This window comes from Antechinus flavipes, chromosome 4 (assembly GCF_016432865.1).
Source record: "Antechinus flavipes isolate AdamAnt ecotype Samford, QLD, Australia chromosome 4, AdamAnt_v2, whole genome shotgun sequence".
Classification (NCBI taxonomy): Eukaryota; Metazoa; Chordata; class Mammalia; order Dasyuromorphia; family Dasyuridae; genus Antechinus; species Antechinus flavipes.
The window spans coordinates 474286662-474306563 of NC_067401.1; the positions used below are offsets into that span (position 1 = coordinate 474286662).

The 19902-nt window shown below is 49.0% G+C and overlaps 1 protein-coding gene across 2 annotated transcripts in view; it reads right to left on the reverse strand.

Annotated features, from left to right (window-relative positions):
- ZFYVE9 (zinc finger FYVE-type containing 9) overlaps window positions 1-19902 on the reverse strand; it is a 163249-nt gene that overhangs the window by 1431 nt on the left and 141916 nt on the right. For both annotated transcript variants that reach the window (XM_051999696.1, XM_051999695.1), the window contains 5 exons: window positions 12201-12351; window positions 8142-8222; window positions 7150-7312; window positions 1692-1797; window positions 561-737 (listed from right to left, as the gene is read on the reverse strand). In XM_051999696.1, coding sequence (XP_051855656.1) covers window positions 561-737; window positions 1692-1797; window positions 7150-7312; window positions 8142-8222; window positions 12201-12351 — 678 coding nt within the window. The remainder of the gene's footprint in view (window positions 1-560; window positions 738-1691; window positions 1798-7149; window positions 7313-8141; window positions 8223-12200; window positions 12352-19902) is intronic.

Sequence of the window (19902 nt, forward strand, 5' to 3'; positions counted from 1 at the left end):
CTCACACCGGGGGTTCTCATTCTCTGGACTTGGATTCCTCGCACAATCCGGTGAATTCAAAATAACCTTAAATGTAGCCAATACAAAGGACTGGAAAGGGAACTAGTTACACTGAAATAAAGACAGAATTTTTCCCAACCAAATTGACAATCCCCCCTCAAATCTCTCCAATGACTTTAGGGGAGGAGTCTAACTTACGAGGGCAGGGCCTGGGATTATCACGTGCAGAGCGAAGGGCCGGCCCAGGGTCTGCGGACCGACTCGGACCGAAGCCCACGCCCCACGAGGGCTCAGGGCGGCGTCAGGAAAATACAGAGTAATGAGTACGCTGAGCAGACCACAAGCCTGGGGGGTTTCTGAGGCTGCAAGTAGAGAGCCCTGCAAGTGCCCAAAGGGAATGCAAAGGGTCTCGCCCCCCTAACGCGAGAGAAAAAAGTCGCCCAGGCAGCCATGAAAAATGACCCTGACGAGAAGCTGCTCTGGAAAGTGCGGTCGCCACGGCCCCTGCGACACTCCGGCTCCCCACGGGGAGACCCGGGCCGGCCCAGGCTGCACGCTACCTGTTCCGAGTCCAGGGCGACCCGCAGGCCCAGTCGGGTCATTCCATCCTCCTTGAGCAACTTCAGGTGGGGACAGAGGGCGAGGCAGAAGGCCTTGGCCACGTGCTCCGTCAGCCGGCTGTGATCCGCGGGGTCGCTCAGGCCGTTGTGCTGGTCTTCGTTTTCCAGGAAGAACACCTGCAAGCCAAAGCAACCAGGCTGTGGGGCAGCTCCCGGAGGAGCCACTTGCTTCCTCCCAGCCCCTACGATGCTGTACCAGAGCCTCCCTCTTGACCCTGGCCAATACTGGGCCAAGGAGGACCCCTATCAAGGGCCACTCCCAGCCAGAAGTCTCTCAACAACACGGGGGGACCAGCTAATGGTTGAGTGCGGCAAGCCGGGAGCCCCAGAAGGTAGTTGCTCCCTGAGGAAGACGAAGCAGTGGAGGCTGGGGCCCAGAAGGCAGCCAGCTGCCACCCCCCTCACCAGCCCTCGGGTACAGGTGCCCTGGGGATGAGGCTCCAAGGGGCCACCAATTTCAGGCCAGGCAGCAGGGCCCTTCTCCTGCCAGGGCACGGGGACACCCCGGGGGGGGGGGGGGGGGGGGCCGGGCCCCTCCCTCGATATTCAGGCCCCAGCACATTCACTGCCTCGGGGATCTCAAAGTGGCTGCAGATGATCCAGGGTTCCCAGGGCGTCTCATGCTCAGCAAAGCTGACTGGCAGACAACAGTCCCGCCGCGCAATGCTGACCTTTGGGACTGTACTCAGGGTCGCTTCATTTCAATGCGTACCAGAGATCAGGGACTGCCCTCAGGAAGACTCTGGAGGCATCGGGGACCCCTGGAGCCAAGGGCTCCCTCTGGGCTGTGATGGGGCTTTGGCAGAGCCAGGGGGAAGAGGCGGGGAGGAGGGGAATGCAGAACACAAGGGTGGGTTTACCAGACCTTGAGGAAAGAAATCTCTAAGATTGAAATCAGAAGCAGAAACACTTGCGCTAGCAACCCAGACAACAAGGAAACCCTAAGAGAAGCGGGGGGCGGGGGGGAGGGAAGGACAATGGGAGGGGGCTGCCCAGCGGCCCAAATCCCCCTGGATCTCTTTCAGAACGTACTGAAGCCCCTGAGCCCAAAGCAGGCAGAGCCCCGCTCACCTCCGTCCACCTGATGACTTTTCCATTCGCTTTGTACTCGGAGCCGTGGAATATCTTCACACTGGTTATGGACTCCATGGATTTCCCATCGATAGGACTGACCACCCTAGAGGGGACCAAGAAGAGACAAAGCCGTACTGTGTTAATGAAAGGGAGAAGCCCCCAGGACCTGCAGCCCGCACCAAGGCCCCTCAGCTCCCAGAACCCCCTCAGAGCAGTCAGCTGCTCCTCCGGGAGCCGGCCCCGCTGCCAGGGACTCCAGGGCCCATTTCCCACAGGGAGACCCCCTCACAGAGGGGGACACGCAGCTGTCTGCTCCAATCACACAGAGAGGGAGCCGGCGCCATCCGCCATTCCCCTCCTGGCGCCCCCTGCAAAGGACGGGAAGGTGCTCCCCATCTTCCCCTGCATGGCCAGGCTTCCCCCTCCTCCTGCTCCGCGGACCCGCTGCCTGACCCCTCCCCATGGCTCTGGTCGGCCTTCAGGTCTCTTCCACACTTGCCGTGTGTCCGTGACCGGGGGATGGCGCCCAATTGCTGGAGAAGCTGGCTCCGTGTCAGAGGCCGAGGGAGGAGACGGGTCTGCCCGGGCTTCCCGTCCCCGCCCTGTTCTGTGGCGCCGGGCGAGGGAAGGGCCCGATCCGCTTGTGGGAAGAAGCCGGAGCCACTTTTCTTTCTTCCTGCCTTGCTAGACTCCCGTCGATGAGGCGCCCCGTGCTCCCCCAGCACTGCTCGGGCAGCAGCTCCGCGAGGAGGGGGCAGATGGCTGGGGAGGCTCGGTCTGGCGCGCTCCGAGATCGCCCCCCGTGTGCTCGGCTCTCGGACCACTCTCCCTGGCGGTTTTCGCCTCCACGCCTTGGAATGCCTCTGCTGGCTACACACGCGTTTCTACCTCTCGTTTTTAACCCCAACTTCTCCTTCTCCCACTAAAGGCTCTTGGATCGTTCCCACCAGTGACGACGTCCCAGATCTCTCTCCAGTCACTGCTCCTCAGGATCCCCAAGAGGACAAAAAGCCGAGGCCACTGGGTCAGACTGTACGTAAGCAAGACGCCCCTACAACAGGCGACGCCATCATCTGTCAACTTCTGCGCCAAGTTCTGCAGGAGGGAGAGCCCATGAGCGACGGCCCCGGCTGAGGGCCCCTCCGGGCCTGGTAAGGAGACAGCCCTACGGCCAACCTCAGGCAGCTTCTCTGTGATGCGCTGGTCTCCTTCTGCCCTCGCCGGACCAAGCAGCAGCAACCTGGTCTCTTTTCTGGAAGAGCCGCCACACACTCAAAAGCAGCCAACATAGAGTCTCTCTAACGACCCCCAAGGAAGCAAAGCCCCCCCCCCCCCCAACCCCATCGCTCTTGGGGGAAGGTGGCAGGAGCACAAGTCGGGGCAAACCATATCATCTGTAGAGTTAGACTGGAGGTCGCCCAAAGGGCCATGATGGTAAGAAGGGTGGGGTGGGAAGTGTCACATTTGAGGCAGGGTGAAGAAGACGGGCTCTTCGTGAGGCAAAAGTGCCCTTTTCCTACTACAAATCGCTAATTCTTTCCAGAGATTCTCAGACAGCATCAAGTGTTAGTCCCATGCTGGCGGCCTCCCTCTGGATGCTCTCCAAATGGTCTGCCCGGCCACAATATGGTAAAGCCACGTTCTCCTCGGCCGCAAGCAGTAAGCCCGTCTCCGTGCAGCCTCAGGCAGACCCTGCTTTCCCGGACGCTGCGGCTGCTGCTGGAATCGCCGCCTGGATGTCCTTCGGTCGGATGGAGCAGGCGTGGCGCCGAGCGCCGGACGCCAGTCGCTGGTTTGCAACACCGCGGGCATCTCGATGCAGAAGTCGTCATCTCTCCCCCTAGAGCTGCGTGTCCTCCCAACTTTTCTGTGCAGGTTCCCACGCTGCCCCTCTCGGGCCTCCCCACCAACTCGGCCTCCATCGCTCTCCTCACCCGCCAGCCTCCTGGTCCATGGCCAAAGGCGCCCCTGGGTTTCCCTGGGCCCTCTCCCCACTCCCCGCACACGTATGTGACCGAGCTCCAGGGTTCCCTTCTCTCTCAAGCTTCAGTGCGCACGTCTCTGCCTCTGCCACGTCCGGGGGCAGGAGGTGGAAGCGTTTCCATCTCTGGCCCACTGAGGACACCGTCGCTCCGACTAGGTCTCTTCTGACCTTGGCCAAAGGCTCTTTCGTCCCATGTTTCCCTCCTGCTCCCCTGCTAGGACATCTCCTTAAAACATGATGCTATCAGGGCAGCCAGGGGGCACCCAGCCCTGAAGTCAGGAGGACCTGGGTTCAAATCTGACCTCAGACACCTAACACTTCCGGGCTGTGTGACCCTGGACAACTGCCTCAGGGGTAATACTATCTTGCTCTCCATTCCCTTTATCTATCCAATTTCCTTGAATACACCATTCCCTTCCTGAGCCACAGTCCAGTCAAAGCAAATGCTGGGGAACCCCTGGTCCATACAACTTGCCTCCGGGCTCCGACACCTTTGGTTCACCTTGCCAATGACCGGAGCCAGGCTGGGACCCCCGGAGACCTGAGAGCTTCACCATCGGTGCCCTTCTTGGATGACGTGGCAGGGGGCTCTCCATGGTATCTAGCCTGGTGGATGAGTGCAGGCCCTTTTTTCCCTCAACCCTTAGTAAGTGGTCAGTGCCTTCCATCCTCCATCCAGGGCAATGGTACAGAGACCCAAGTCCAATTCTTGGGCACCATCTCCTCCGTTAACCTGCTGTTTCCTTCCCAAATGCTTCTTTCTCGTCGCTGCCTTGGCCTCCAATTGGCAGCAGGGATGAAACATCACCAATGTTCCCCGGTCGCCAAAGTCTTACGCTAAGGCTTCATAACCCGTAGCAATTCCGTAGGCACTTCTGGCAGGATCGTTTGTGTCCCAGGGAACTGAAGCTGCCCACCACCTTCTTTTGTCAAGAGCAGGAAGGGGTCAGAGCCCCGGTCCTGGGGTCAGGAGTACCCGCATTCAAATCCAGTCACTTGTAGCTATGGAATCCTGGGCAAGCGGCTTAACCCCGACGGCCCCCAAACAAACAAATAATCAATAGCAGCCTTGTTTGATTACTAAGCCCTACAGGAATCAATACTAAAGGTACCACAAAAGACACTGAAAATTCACAAAATGTGGAAGTCTTATCAGGTGATCTTGGTGACAGTCAAGATGTACTAGAGTAAAAACACAGAACTGGAATCAGAGGGCCAGCGTTCAGACTGCCCCCCTTCTCTGGGCTTCAGACTCCTCCGAGGAATGAGGGGTTTATCCTAGAACCCCAACGTCTCTTCCAGTTTTCAATCTTGTTGCAATGATCTTGTAATATAGGAGCAATGATTTACTTTGTCTCAGAGCCCTCTCTCCCAGTTTAAGCCCTTAAGTTCTGCCACCTTGCTTTCCCCAAAACCATAAGGGTCTTAATAAGGTTAAATTTTACATTCCTCCATGGGAGGATGATTCTTGTAATGCAAGAACTTTCTCTTTATCAGGGCAGGAGTATATATGAACACAACTACAAAACGCTTTTCACACATATAAAGTTAGATCTAAGCAACTGGAAGAGTATCAAGTGCTCATGTGTAGGCCAAGTTAATATCATAAAAATGACAATTCTACCTAAATTAATCTACTTATTCAGTGCCGTACCAATAAAGCTGCCAAGAAATTATTTTACAAAGTTAGAAAAAATAAAAACAAAATTCATCTCTGGAAGAAGGAGTATATACAGACAGAAGGGACAGGAGTCAGCTGAATGTAAATTGGATAGTATCTATAAAATTATATTAGGGAGTAAAAAAGAGGGATTAACTGAAATGAAAGGGGAGAGATAGAATGGGATAAATTACCTCAAATAAAAAAGGCAAAAAGAGTAATTATAGTGGAGGGGTAGGGGAAGGAGCAAATGAACCTTATTCTCATCAGAACTGGATTAAAGAAGAAATAACATTCACACTCAGCTGGGTACAGAAATCTATTTTATCCTGTAGAAAAGTAGGAGGGAAATGGAATATGGAAAGGGGGAAGGTGATAGAAGAGAGGGCATATTGGGGGAGGGAGCAATCAGAAGCAAAAATGCTTTTGAGAAAGGACAGGGTGAAAGGAGAGAGAATAGAATAAACAGGAGAAAATACTGTAAGCAATAGTAATTGTGAAAAGAATTTTCAATCAAATTCCTCTGAGGAAGATCTCATTTTTCAAACCTATATGGAATGGAATCAAATTTATTAAAAATAAGAGCCATTTCCCAATTGATAAGTGATCATCTTCCTTTTCCCCTCTTCATAGATTTTCCCAGAACCCAACACTATACAGAAAAAACATATTCACAAGTTCCACTCATCCTCAAGTCGTGCAGCATTCAGAAGTGAGAGCAGATCCACACAGGGTGAGCCAAGAAAGGATCTGCAGCAGGATTCAAACCCAGAATGCTTTGCACTCTGACACACTGCCCTGTAAAGTACAGGAGTGTTCCTGGTGTGGGTGGGTGTGTGTGTGTGTGTGTGTGTGTGTGTGTGTGTGTGTGTGACAGACAGACAGACAGACAGAGAGAGAGGGAAGGAGGGAGAGAAAGAGAGACCCAGAGAAAGAGAGAGAGAGAGAGACAGAGAGAGAGAGAGAGAGAGAGAGAGAGAGAGAGAGAGAGAGAGAAAGAGAGAGAGAGAGAGAGAGAGAGAGAGAGAGAGAGAGAGAGAGAGAGACAGGCAGACAGACACAGACACAGAGAAACAGACTAAATGACTGACTGTGAGGGAAGGGGAGCATTCCATGGGCTGGTGTGATCGCCCTGGCACAAGATGCCATCGGTTAGTTGTATGAGGAGCTGGAACAAATGCCTGAGGAAAGCAGGCGGGCCAGGGCCAACCTTGTCTGGGAAGGGAAGCGGGGGAGGATTCTGAAGAGAGGCCTAAGCTGAGGCCCAGCAGCAACCGTGACTATTTCAGCCGTCCCATGGGGAATCAGGACTGGACCAAGGGCAAGCTCCGAAGGGCTGTGTGGGAAACTGAGGGTCACTGAGGCAGGAACCGGTAGAATTCTTCTGTATGTTCTTATACTAGGCCTTTCCTCGCTACAGAAGGGATGGAGTGTTCATCCTTCAGAGTCAGAATGTGAGGCCCAGAGAGGGGTGTTGTTTCCCAGGTTTTTAGAGAGGAAAGGACCTGAAAAATCAGCTAGTATCATCTCCTTTAGTGGGAAAGGGAGCTGCCATCTATAGTCTTAAGAGAGGGGCTCTGGCCCAGCCATGAAGGCTGACTGCTCTTTTTCCCTCTTTACAGAGGGGGAACCTCAGGAAACATGACTTATCCATGGTCATACGGCTTTTGGTTTCCCAGAAAGTTTATGTTTCCTTTCCTAAGATGGGAGTTAATTCCCGATTGAAGGATGATCCTTCATCAGAGAGCCCAAAAGGTCCCAGCCCTTTAGATTGTTCCCAAATGAAGCTGGGGAGAACTGGCACCATTTACCCTTTGTTGAAGTTTTTGTCATCATCCACCCACTGAATGTGGATGTGCTCCTGAGGCTCCTCGGCGTCCACTTTCCCACAGGTGATGGTGAAGTCCTTCATCTCTCGCAGCGATTGCCTCAAGGAGTCCATATTTTCCGCCGTTATTTGAACCATGACTCCATCTGCAAGAGCATCAAAAGAGCACAGACTTAGGAACGAGCAAGAACTGAGAGGCCCTCAGAAGGCATCTTCTCCGACTTACTCCTCTCCGACAACAGCCCCAAGGGGCAAGAAGCCTCCCTGCTAACGTCCCCTAACACTCTTCTCCTTCAAGCCTCACAACAGCCCTCTGACACAGCCGGTATGTACGTGAAAGAGGAGGAAGCTGAGGCTCTGCAGAGCATCATGAGAACAGGTCTAAGGACACAGGACATCTCTGTGCACCCCATCTTCCTGCACCTCTCTGTTAGGCTTGACTGAGAACAAGGCCCTTGGCTCACAATCAGCTGCCAAGGAGCTGGTTATTCTCTTCCACTGCCAGAGAGAGCACCAGATGATACCAAAAGCAAATTAAGAGAGCATGGAAGAGTTTATCTGTCAGATTTATGGATAAGAGAAGAATTTAGGACCAAAGATGATAGAGAAAGGATTACAAAATATAAAACAGATAATCTCGATTATATAAAATATTAAAAAACTTTTGCACAAAAACAATGTAACCAAAACTATGAGGAAAGTGGAAAACTGGGGAAAAATTTTTCTGACAAGAATCTCTATAGAGAACAGAGTCAAATTTATAAAAATACAAATCATTCCCTAATTGATAAATGATCAGAGGATATGAATAGTTTTCAGACAAAAAAAAAATCAAAGATATCTATAATTATATGAAAAAATGCTCTACATCACTCCTGATCACAGAAACACAAATTAAAACAACTCTGAAGAATCCTCCCTGAGTCTAGGGCTGGGCAACCATGCAGTGGTCAGGGGCACTTGGGGCATTTTTACCTTCTACGATGCTGGACTTCGCAAGGTATCCAGAAGAGGCCTTCAGAGCTCCACTGAACACAAAAAAACCAGCACCCGTGACTGAAATGACAAGAAACAACGAGTGAGGGTCTGACCTCAGAAGAGAAGAAATCCCAACAAAATGCATTATAAAGCAGGGAAGGAGAAAAAAACAATCACAGTCTTTTCAAGACATGCATCACAGACAGTTGGCAAGGGTTCTGTGAGGCTGGCAGAATGACTGGCCCCATTTAGCAGATGAGGAAGCTGAGGCTTCGAAAAGGACAGAACTAGGGCTTAGGAGGAGAGGACTGAAAGAAAGAAGGAACCTTAGAGACCCTGGAAGTCTCCCCTCTTCATTTTATAAAGAAATGGGAAGATTAATAAAATTTGAATTCAATATCCAAAAAACCTTCAATCCATTGTGCTTCCCCCAACAGCAGCTCTTAAGTCTTTTGTTCACACCCATTATCTGAGAGGGAACATGAACCAAGGGAAAAGGCACCTGTTTTAGTGTCAAAGGAGCTAAGTTTTAATCCCAATTCTATGATTAGTACCTATCTGACCATCAGGAAAACAGGTTGTTATTCCCCTCACCTTTCTCACTGACTTGGATACTTCTCGAAGGAGGATAGCCTCCTTCTCTAAAGCTATGCTTCTATGATCTCATTCAATCTCACAACAATCCTGGGAGGGAGATGCTGTGATCTTCTCATTTTACAGAAAGGGACTCGGGAGGCAAAGGAACTTGTCCAGGACCGGGTTACAGAGAGTGAGCGACTGTGATGAGACCTGAACCAGGTCTTCCCGATTCCAGGCCCAGCGCTTTATTATTCGCACTAATGTGACTCTGTAGCTTCTAATCTTGGCTCCTAGGTCACTTGTGGAGAGTCAAATAGAGACACCTTCCTTTTTTCCTCAAGCATCATATTCTCCTGTGCTCTCACCAAACCAAATACTCTTACAAGCAGTTCTTTTAGCTGGTTTTTCAACAATTTGCCTAAATATGGTGCCCAGAATGGAATAAAATACTCCAAATGTACTCTTGCCAGAGCAGAATACAGTAGGACTCTCTCCCCCTTCTATTAAGAAAGCCTAATCTTTTGTTAGCTATTTTGGTTGTCACTTCACGCTATTAACTTTTATCCAACTTATCGCCCAGTAAAACCCCCAGGATTTTTTCTCAGGGACAGTTCACTCACACTACATGTATAGAATTGACTTTTTGAACCCAAGGGGAAAGCTTTACATTTTATCCTCTGATCTGATCCATTGTTGCAGACTGTCTAGATCAGGGGTCCTCAAACTTTTTAAATAGGGGTCCAGTTCACTGTCCCTCAGACTGTGGGAGGGCCGGACTATAGTAAAAACAAAAACTTTGTTTTGTGGGCCTTTAAATAAAGAACTTTATAGCCCTGGGTGAGGGGGATAATCATCCTCAGCTGCTGCATCTGGCCCATGGCCATAGTGTGAGGACCCCAATCTAGATCTTTTTAGTTATTAACTTTTGACCCAAAGAGAATCAATCTCAGAGGCTCTGTAATCCAAAGTGTCCCCTCTCCCAGTTGGATGGCAAACATATCTTATCCATCCCTTCACTGAAGACATGTATACAGATGCTGACCCCCACAGGGCTAAGAGTGGCTTTGGGGGGCACCAGATTACACTGTTCTCTCTCTCTCTCTGGAACACTCTTCCACTACATGTCTTGCCATCCCCATCTGATAGTGGCAATCCTCAGGTAAGAACTGAATGGGAATCCATGAAATGTACCTAGTGACAGACAATTTACAAAGCTCCTTTAATTCTTGTGATTGCCCGGGGAAGTAGATCATGATTGGTACGAGATCCCAAGATTCTAGAACTCAGAGCTGCAAAGACCCGTAGAGTTCACCCAGTACAAGTCCCTCATTTTACAGACGAAAAAGCTGAGGCCCAGTGAAAAGTTAATCCATCCCCTCTTCCCCCCCAAAAAGCATACAGATGTTAAGTAGCAGAGACCAGGTTAACATGAATTATTTGGTCCAATCCCATGGCTCTTTTTGCCACAAAACTCTTAGTTTTACAGAAGAGAAAACACATTCAGAGAGGGTTAACAATGACCCAGACATTATGACTAAATGTGTGAATGTCCGTGCCGTGACAGCTGAGCTGACCCAATACTGGACAGAGAAAGGGCTCTTCTCGTGTACTGTCACGTAAGCCAGCGTTAGGGTCCCAGGGATAGGGTCCCAGGGATACTTTGGCTTCAAGTCTGGAGGGCACTGTGTCTTATTTTGAGGAGGGGAGAGTCTAGCTTTGAGGATCCCTTCTAAATCAGGTGTCTTCCTTTGGCTGCTGCCTCACAGACTACTGATCTATCTACACTCAATAAGGGTCATTTCCTGAACACCTCAAGGGATTAAACACACAAACAGCCCCCCCCCCCCCCACCCACATACCCCAAAGTGAAAGTATTGTGACAAATGAGGTTTGTGAGTGTGTGGGAAGGGAGATCTCTTCTAAGCCTCCTCCAAGACAGAGATACAAGAAGGTCAGGAGGAGGATTCATTAAGCCAGGCAGAGAAGTCCAGCTATAGCTTAAGGGGCTACAGAAATGCTCATCTTCATGCCTAACCCCTAAGGCATCCAAAAGAAAATTCCCAGTTTATTACAAGTTACATGATCCCTTTGGCTGATCAGCTGGCACATTTTGTTCCATACTGACCACACGCCTGGTAGTGGATCTACAAATACAAAAACAAGACAGCCCTTGCCCCCCCAAAGTTTATATCCTTATCACAGAACTACCACATGCTCACAAATGAATAAATAAAGAAGATGAATCTTCTGGAGGGGCACTGACTACTAGGGAGATCAGGAGCAATGCTTTGTAGGAACAGGTCCTGAGCTGAGCACTGAGGGCAGCCAGGGCTTCTATGGGCAGCAGTGAGGAGGGAGAGACAGGAAATAGGGACCTCAATGGGGCCAGTCTGGCTCAAGCCCAGAATGTGTGAGGGGAAGACACAGGAAGTCAAGCCAGCTCATGAGGGGTCTTCAGTGCTTTGCCCAGGAGTCTCTATTTTGTCCTACAGCCAATGGGGAGTTCCCTCTGCAGGTAAAGGTTGAAACTAGATGGTATCCAAGGCATCTGAGACATTCATTCCTCAGTACTCTGTGTCTACAATAGGCACCCAATCAATGCTGGGTGAGGAGCTGTGGCCACAGATGACTTGTGGCCTTCTCATGTTAAAATTCTAGTAATCTGTGTCACCTCACCTACTCCAAACTGCCAGAATCCAGCCTTCCCAGCTTGGTTCTTGAGAGCCCAGCTGCAACTAATCTTTCTAGCCTCCTTTTTCCCTTGCCTCTTCTCTACCCTACCCTCTCCCCAAACCAGATGCCCAAGAAGCACTCCCCTCCGGCCCACCCTCCTACACCCATGTTGCCCGTGCCTTTGCCCTGACTACTCTGAATACCTGGAATTCCCTTCTCCCCATCTCCCACCATTTTTCACTGTTGACCTCTGCCCTCTGGATCAGCTTGAGCATGACCTGCTGCAGGAAGCCTCTCCTGATTCATCCCAAGCTACAAGTGATCCTAGAGCGCTCCGAGTTCTTTCCCTGAATTCGTCGTCTCTTATCTGTAGCAGAGACAGACTTGCACTGGTGCCTTCCTCACGGGCTTCGTAAACAATAAGACTTGGCAGAAATGGGACCCCTGATTCCTCTTCTACAATGTAACAAGCCTTCTTTAACCCTCCCAGCTGAAAGTGATCTTGCCTCCCAATTACTCTCAGAGTTCTGGGCTCTTTCCTATGCACCCATTCTACTCCCCTTTGCCTACATCCCTCCCTGGAGACTGCAAGGCTCTCAAGGCTGATGGCTAGGGTCCTTCCTAAACAGTTTCCCTCATGCCTTGCATACAGTGGGCACTTAATAAATGTCTGTTGAACTGAAGCCGCGCCTTCTTGTTCTTCCCTCCTCCTGTCAGCTCTTGCCAGAGCAGGCCCTGCACACAGAAATGGAGTCAGGGGTCTGTCCTGGCAGTAGCGGGGCTCCCAGGGCCCCAGCCCCTCACCCTTCCGCGGCTGATTGTGGATGCTGATAGCCTGAGTCTGGTAGTTGCCATCGTCGTTCTGGACGCACACCAGGTGGGAGTCTGCCTTCTCATTGAAGCAGGCTCCTCCGGCCAGCACGTGCTCATTGGACTTGTTCATGACCTTCATCATCTGCAAGGAGAAGCCCGTTAGCACGTGTGCTCCTGGCGCCCCGGCTCCCCAGCCTCCTCCCCTCACTCACTTCTCTTGGGCAAAGAGGAAAAGCCAGTGGCTGAAGGAGGCCCCTGCACCCTTAGGCAAAGGCCCACAAACTGCCCTCGCCAAGTCCGTGTGTGAGTCGGGGAGTCCCTCCTGGGACACGAGGCACATCTGGCCTTCCTTCCCATTTCCCGGCCCTCCTGTGCAGGCCAAGGAGAACCTGAGAACTGACCCTCCTTTTGCCCACCCCCCGTAGCGTTCCCGGCTCTTTCTCGGGACGATGTGGCTCAGCTTGGACTGCTCTCAGAAAGAATGACTGAGGCCTCCCTGCTCCGGCTTCCTTTCCTCATAGACCCGTTGAGAAAAGCTCTGTCCTCAGCCTTCCATTCTCTTTGAACAAGACAGCCTTTAAGCACCCATGGAAAAAAGCCCGGAGAAGCAGAAAACTGGCCGTGGGCCAGCTCAGGCCCTTTGGACCTTTGTCATCCTGGGGAGGACATGCAACTCTCAGGCTCTTGGCTTCCTCATCTATAAAATGGGGCAGAAGTAGCAGCAGAGGGTCGGCTACAGAGGGGCTAGCTGGGATGTCAGCAACAGCCAGACTCAGCTCCCACCGGACATCTGCAGTTGGGAACCCCCTGCTCACTTACACTGGCGAAGGGAGTTTTCGCCCTGGGAATAATCCTACTGAGATGAAAGATGTGACATGAGTAACACCACAGAGCTATCTGCATGCAGGCAGGGGTCAGGCCATAGCCAGGCCCCATCTGTCTCACTTCCCTTCTAGAACAGCGCTGACTGACCGCTAAGGATCAATGAGATAATGTGCTGGGCAATGCTAAGGTGGTTTTTTGCACTGCCAGACCATTACACGGAAGAGACACGAGGATCTGAGCAGTCTCCCAGGAGAAGGAAAGCAAGCTTCGGGAGAATGATCGGGTGGAAAAAAGTTGGAGTCCGAGGGAAGGAGATGGGGTGTTTGGTGCCACAGTTGGCCTGGCCTGAGTGGAAAGGCTCATGCCTGGCCACTGGCGATGAATTCTGCAGGTACAGATAATCTCAAAGTCCCTGCCATGATTCTGAGCAAAAATCATAAATCTCTAGATTGCTGAAGTTGTTTGTTTAAATCTACAATTGATTTCTGCTTTAATAAAAGTCAATTAATAATCTTTGTATTTTTCACAGGGTCTAAGTTGATAGATCTGCAGCTATTGAGACTAAATTAAAGAGAACATTCAATTCTCCAGACGAATGGACCAAACAAACTCGAGGTAGGATCCCCTCACCCAATAAAAGTATCCAAGATCAATAAATGAAAACTGGAATATTTCTTCCCTTTTCATAACATGTCGGCTTTTCCTTCCTGTCCTATACAATGGCCTCACTTCCAGGAGTCTACTTTCTGGCCCACATTTCCTAGCTCTAACAGAAGTGGAATAAAACTGCCGGTTTGAAATCTGAACGCTTCTGTGTCATCCTCTCCTGGTTACACCTGGTTATTTTTGCAATCTGTACAGGATAAGGCAGTTGAGCACTCTGCTGCACCATCAGAAAGATTCCAACAAGAACTGAATTCTTCTCCTCACGCTGAGGTTTAGCAACTGTCTACTGCAGTGCTAATAGAAACCATTTCCCTCAGGATCCCCAGGAAGAGTTTAAAATAGCTTTTGGTGATTTTTTTTCTTCTTCCAAATAGGGGACATCAGCTAGAAGGCATCGGGTTTGCCAAAATCAATTTGCAGTTGAATTTATGACCTCCTTTTTAACGTCCATTTCTAATGAAGGAAAGAAATGAGATGATCACATTTCAGGCCAAAGGAATACTGCCATGATAGGGATCTCCAGGCTAAAATTAAGATTTAAGACATGGGCCCTAGAAGCCCCCTTTTCATACCTGTGAGAGAAATGAGCTATCATATTAAGACATTGCCCAGGGATGTCTGGTTCGTGCATAATTAACAAAGTTTAGCTTCACAAGCCTAACAGACTATTTTTCGCTTTCACCAGGTAAAATATTCAGCTCCATATGAAGAAGAATGGGGAGCCTGAGCACTCAGGTGGACAAGAATATTAGAAAGGCAGGAGAGCAAAAGAGGAAGGGCGGCCGGTGAGAGGCGCCCTGCCTGACGCTGCAGCTTCCCGGGGGACAGCATCTGTGACCTTGTAGCAAAACTCCCTTATCACAGCGCGGGTTGAAGTGTGTCAGCTTCGTGTAAGGACGCCCGCCCCATTTCCTCCATGAACAAGAAGACCTGGGATTCTCGTCACGCTACGGTGGGAGAACATGCCACGGGAGTGGAGAAGCTGCTCAGACGCATGTGGAAAGGCACAGGGACTGGGCAGTGCAGGCCATCCCACTGAGCTTCCTGGAACCCGCAGCAGGATTTAAGCTGTCGGCTGCCCCCTTCAGCAGTCTGCCTGACTCTCCCACTAGTTTCTGCGGCATCTTAGGTTGTTTTTAAATGAAGTCAAATGGAAATACATTAATGAAAATATTTTCAAAAACACAAGTTCAAAGCTTCCAGACCTTTAAGTAGCTGCTGCCTGAGGCTGGAGCTCATCTGAACTGCCCGGTCACACAGCAGGCCCACAGCTGAGGCAGAACTTTAAACCAGGCTTCCCTGATCACTAGGCAGTACTGCCTCCCACGGCCCGAGTGCTCTAGGTGCATCACTAATGCTGCCTGGGCCCTCGGTTTCCCCCTCTGTGATATGAGGGGCTGACCTCGACAGCCAGCCTCTTGCTCATACAGAAGCCTGTGATCCCGACTGGGAAGACCTGCCCAGGGCTTTTACTTGGTAAGACCCGATACTGCAAATCATCAGAATGCTCTGAGAACCACCTCAGCCCTGGGATTCCAGGGCATTTCTCTCCATTCTCTTGTTTGTTTCTGAAAACAACCCCTTTAAGGTGAACAGGGTAAGGTGGGCAAACTGTCCCAACTTTACAGGCAGAGGAGACTGGGCCCCAGAGAAAAATACCCAGTCAGCGGGGTCCCTAAGAGGCCCCTGCTCTCTCTTCAGCCTCACTCTCTACCACTTGGGATTCCTCCCCAGCACTCCATCCAGGGCTTCTGATTCTGAGAGTTCTTCCCAACAATCCACCGTGGAGGACTAATTATCCCTAATACTGCCAACTCAGTCATGTTCTTTCACCTCTACTATTCAGGTCAGAAAGACCTCTGGATTTGCAGTCAGGGGACCTGGGATCTGCTGGTCATGGGGCTTTTAGTAAAGTTATCACCTTCCCCTGTAGCTCTGTTTCCTAGTCTATAAATAGGGAGAGGTGGGCAAGCTGGTCCCTCCTATGGGCCATGTCAGAAAATCTACCTACAAGAAAAGGGACTATGGCTTTGTGTCTGGGGTACAGTGCTATCAGTGCCATATACATCACAGGCCCCAAAACACACTGGTGATGGAAAGGAAAAATGACTGAGCCAGAAAAACACTGATAAGAGCTTGTATAATTACCTCTTTTAGTGATGTTAAAAATGTGGGCAGGAGCCCAAAGCTCTGGGATGGTAAGAGGTGGCTACTGTCTCAAGTAAAGGAGGGTCTGTTGATGAAACCTGCCTTCCCCAAGCTCGTTCAGATGCTACCCCCTCCACGAAGATTCCCCTAATGCCCCCTGGAAGGAACGGCCACTCTTTTTTAGCCCTCACAAAGCATTTGATCATATACTACCTAACACCCTTCTAGATTTCGTATTAGTTATTCATAAAAGGATAGTCTCCTTGCTGGGCTTTGAGGGTTTCCCTGTGATATGTGCCACAAGGAAAGAAACGCTATAAAGTCCATGGCATCAATGAACTTCAGAGCCTGAAGGCCCTTGGGGCTTAATAATCTACTCCAAGTCAGACTTGACCAGGAACTCTCTATGCAAGGTCCACCAAGAAGGAGAATTTCAGTTTGCAGCCTGCTAAGATGAGAACCAATCTCATTTCTCTAATACTTCCAATGTTTTAATATTGAATTGAATGCCCAAAATAACACAGAGCTGATTCACAGTGAGTGAACTTAATAGAGCTATTCAAATCCCCCCAGGGGTTTATGCTCAGACTGCCTTGGGTATGGGAGTTTATGGAGCAGCCTTTGGCCCCAGTTGTATGGGGCCATTTCTGTTACCATGACTTAAACACTTTCAGGACTGAACTCTGTGGCTCCACAATTCATAAGTTCCAGGTTCTACTTTCTGTTAACTGACCTAACAGAACAGCTCATTCTTCAATACATCTGGGAACTCCTCTCTCCCCTCTACACATCTGGGAAATCTTTCATCCACTCCTTTGCCTCATCTGAAAAGAACAATATCACCTTCCATGTCTGCAGAGAAAAGCCATTCTTCCCCGATGGCCAGAAAGCTCGCTGTTTCCCAGACACACTTGTAATTCATCTGATTTCCACTTGTTCTGGCCACAACATACCCTTGATGTGGCTTTTGTATTTTCAAAAAACTCTCAACAACACGTACAGGTTGAGAATGAAAATAAGCCAGCATCCAAAATTAATGAGCCAGCATCCAAATTAGAGAATCCAAGAATCAGTAGAGACCTTGAGAGGTGGTTCAGTCCAATGTTCTGCTTCTGAAACTATCCCAGTTGAATGGATGATTGTAAAAGTAATAGTAATTAATAGTAAAATTTCCACTGTCCTCCTGGACTCATTAGAAAACTACCATCACAGAAAACTACAGCATCAGAAGAGAAATCCAGTAAACATTAATAAAATTCAACTTTTCTGAAGTACTGAGAAAATAATTACTATTGACCTCGATAATACAAAACTCCCCCAAAAGTCTCTTTATTATCCCTAAGCTAAAAGAACCAAGAACTCCAAACCAAATCATTCTTAGTATGTTCTCTGATAGATAAACATGAGACGACAATCTCCATCATATTCTTTGTTCTGTCACTTCTACCTACTCTGTACAGTAGTACTTTGGAAGTACCTTGCTAAGTCCTTTGGAAGTCAGAAACAAAAGTGAAACATTTTTCTGCCCCCAAGGAGCTTCCCTGATGGGAAGATAATAGCACACAAATTAGTTTAAGGCAATTTGGGAAGGAAGACAACAAACAAGTAGAAGGACTGAAGAGGGCTTCCTCAAAGAGGTAGTTCTTAAGCTGAGATGAGAATGAGAAGGGTTTTGAGATAGAGAGCTTGAAGATCAAAGCAAGAAGCTGGGAAATGAGATGGAGGTTTGGAGAACAGTCAGTTTGGATTGCAGTCCTAAGCTTCCTTTAGCACTCCCTGTAGAAGTCCCTTTCTACAGAAGGTTTTTCCCAGTCATTCCTGCTCAGACCTTCCCCAGCTGAGACTACCCTTCACCAGCTCTGAATATATCCTACATCTTGTCTCCATTCCCATTAGAATGAGCTCTCCTGGAGGGCTGAAGCTAGTTCATGTCTCTCTACATAAGCAAAGCCCAGTAGGCACTTAATAAATGCTACTAATTGGCTAGAATGTGCAGAAATAACAGGGAACAGGGTTGAAAAGCTAATTTGGCTCAAGATTGTGGTTTGTATTTTATCCTTTTGCAAGGAAGACTCATCTAACCAGAATGATATCTTGTGACAACAATTTTGGCAGCTGGCACGGGGCAGAAGCGGGAAGAAGACGGATGCCCCGCTTCAGGATCTCACCATGACCACCTCCTGTTACCAGAGTTACAAGAGCCAAGGCGAAAGGTGATGCAGGATGGAACTGAGAGATCGAGGCCTCCATAAGAGGCATCTAAATAGAGAAGAGATGGGGTGAGAGATCTTGTGGTGAGGATCCTTAGGACTCTACAACAAACTGGACGGGAGGAAGAAGCCGAGTACAGGGAAAATCAGCCATGACTCAGGTGTGGCCTTGAGTAACCGAGAAGATCGAAGAACTAGAAGCAGCTAGAAGAACCTAAAAACAAGTTCCCTCTGCATCTTAAGCACAACAGTCATCGGGCCTTTGCTACAGGAGAATTCCAGTGAGGGAGAACGCAACATATCCACATGTATTGCAGTATTGAACTGTTGGATAGATTTAATTGTGGGGAAATTTTTCAATGAATCAACAAGTATTTTTAAGCAGTTCCTGGTTGCCGGGCACAATGCTAGGGGAGGGACAAAAACATAAAGAATGAACAACCCCTATACACAAGGAGTTGACATTCTAATGGGAAAGACAAATTGAAATATATACAAAGTATTTAAAATCAAGGTAGTCTGAGAGGGCAGACACTTCCAGTTGGGGAGATGAGGAAGAGTTTGATGCAGAAGATGGTGCTTGGGCAGGGTTTTAAAGGAAGAAGGGAAATGTATCTTAGGCTTGTGGGATGGTCAGAGATGGGCAATGTTCAAAGAGATTGGGAAGAGATCAGGGTCAGGTGGTGTAAGACTTAAAACACTAAACAGAAAAGATTCTATTTTATCCTAGAGGAAATAAGGAATGACTGGAATAGATTAGGAGGAAAATCATTTGCATTAAGGAAAATTACTGATTACATTGGCACTTGTGTAAGATAGATTAGAATGACCTGAGATTTGAACCAGGGGGACCAATTAGGGAAAGAATCCAGAAGAAAAGGCTCAAATAGAATCAACAGTGTCAAACCAAACAGCGAGGATGAAAATTGAGGGGGAAAAAATCCCATTCTATTTGGCAGTTAAGAGATCATTGGTGCAGAGAGGGCAGTTTCAGTTGAATGATGAGGCTGAAGATCAGACTGCAAAGGATAAAGCAATGAGAAGAGAGGAAGAAGAGGCTCTGAGTAGAGACAACTTACTCTGGCTTGCCTGAGAAGGGAGAAGAAGAAGATCCTGAAAGAAGAACAATGGCTAGAAGGGACACCATGGTCTTCAGAAGGTTTTTTGAGGACGGAAAGACCGACAACATTTTTGAAGGCAGCAGGAAAGGGATTTGTTGGTAAGGAGATGCTGAAGCTCTGATAAACTGTGGGGAATGACGGATGTGACATGATGGAGACCACAGGAAAGAATGGGCTCATGTGCACACATGTGAGACAAGGTGAGGAGCCGGCTCAATATTGGACACCAGGAAAGTGGGACAGAAGGTCAAGGGGTTTAAGATGAAGACAGAGGAAGAAGAGACCATGCAGTGCCAGTAGCATCCTAAAAAAAGCAGAAGGAAAGTCCTTTGGTTGAGATGAGTGAGGGGAAACTGTTAGAGTAACGGTTAAGGAGGAAAGAGAGAAATTCTATTAACAGTGTCTCTGGGGAATGAAAGAGGAAATCAAATAGAAAGGAATAAAAGAATTGTCTTGTTGCAATTAGAACTCAGTTGAAGGTGGATATTATGAATTTATACTACAGCCATGTACCACAACCATGCAACATGGTTACAAGTCAGCTAAGGGGTACAGTGGCTAGAATGATGAGCTGGAGTCAGGAAGATCTACGTTCAGACTCAGCCTCAGACACTTACTAGCAATGTGACCCTGAAAAAATCATTTAATCTTCTCAGTTTTCCTTGTAAAATGGGGATAACAGCAGCACCTGTCCCATAGGTTTGTGAGAATCAAATAGGGTAA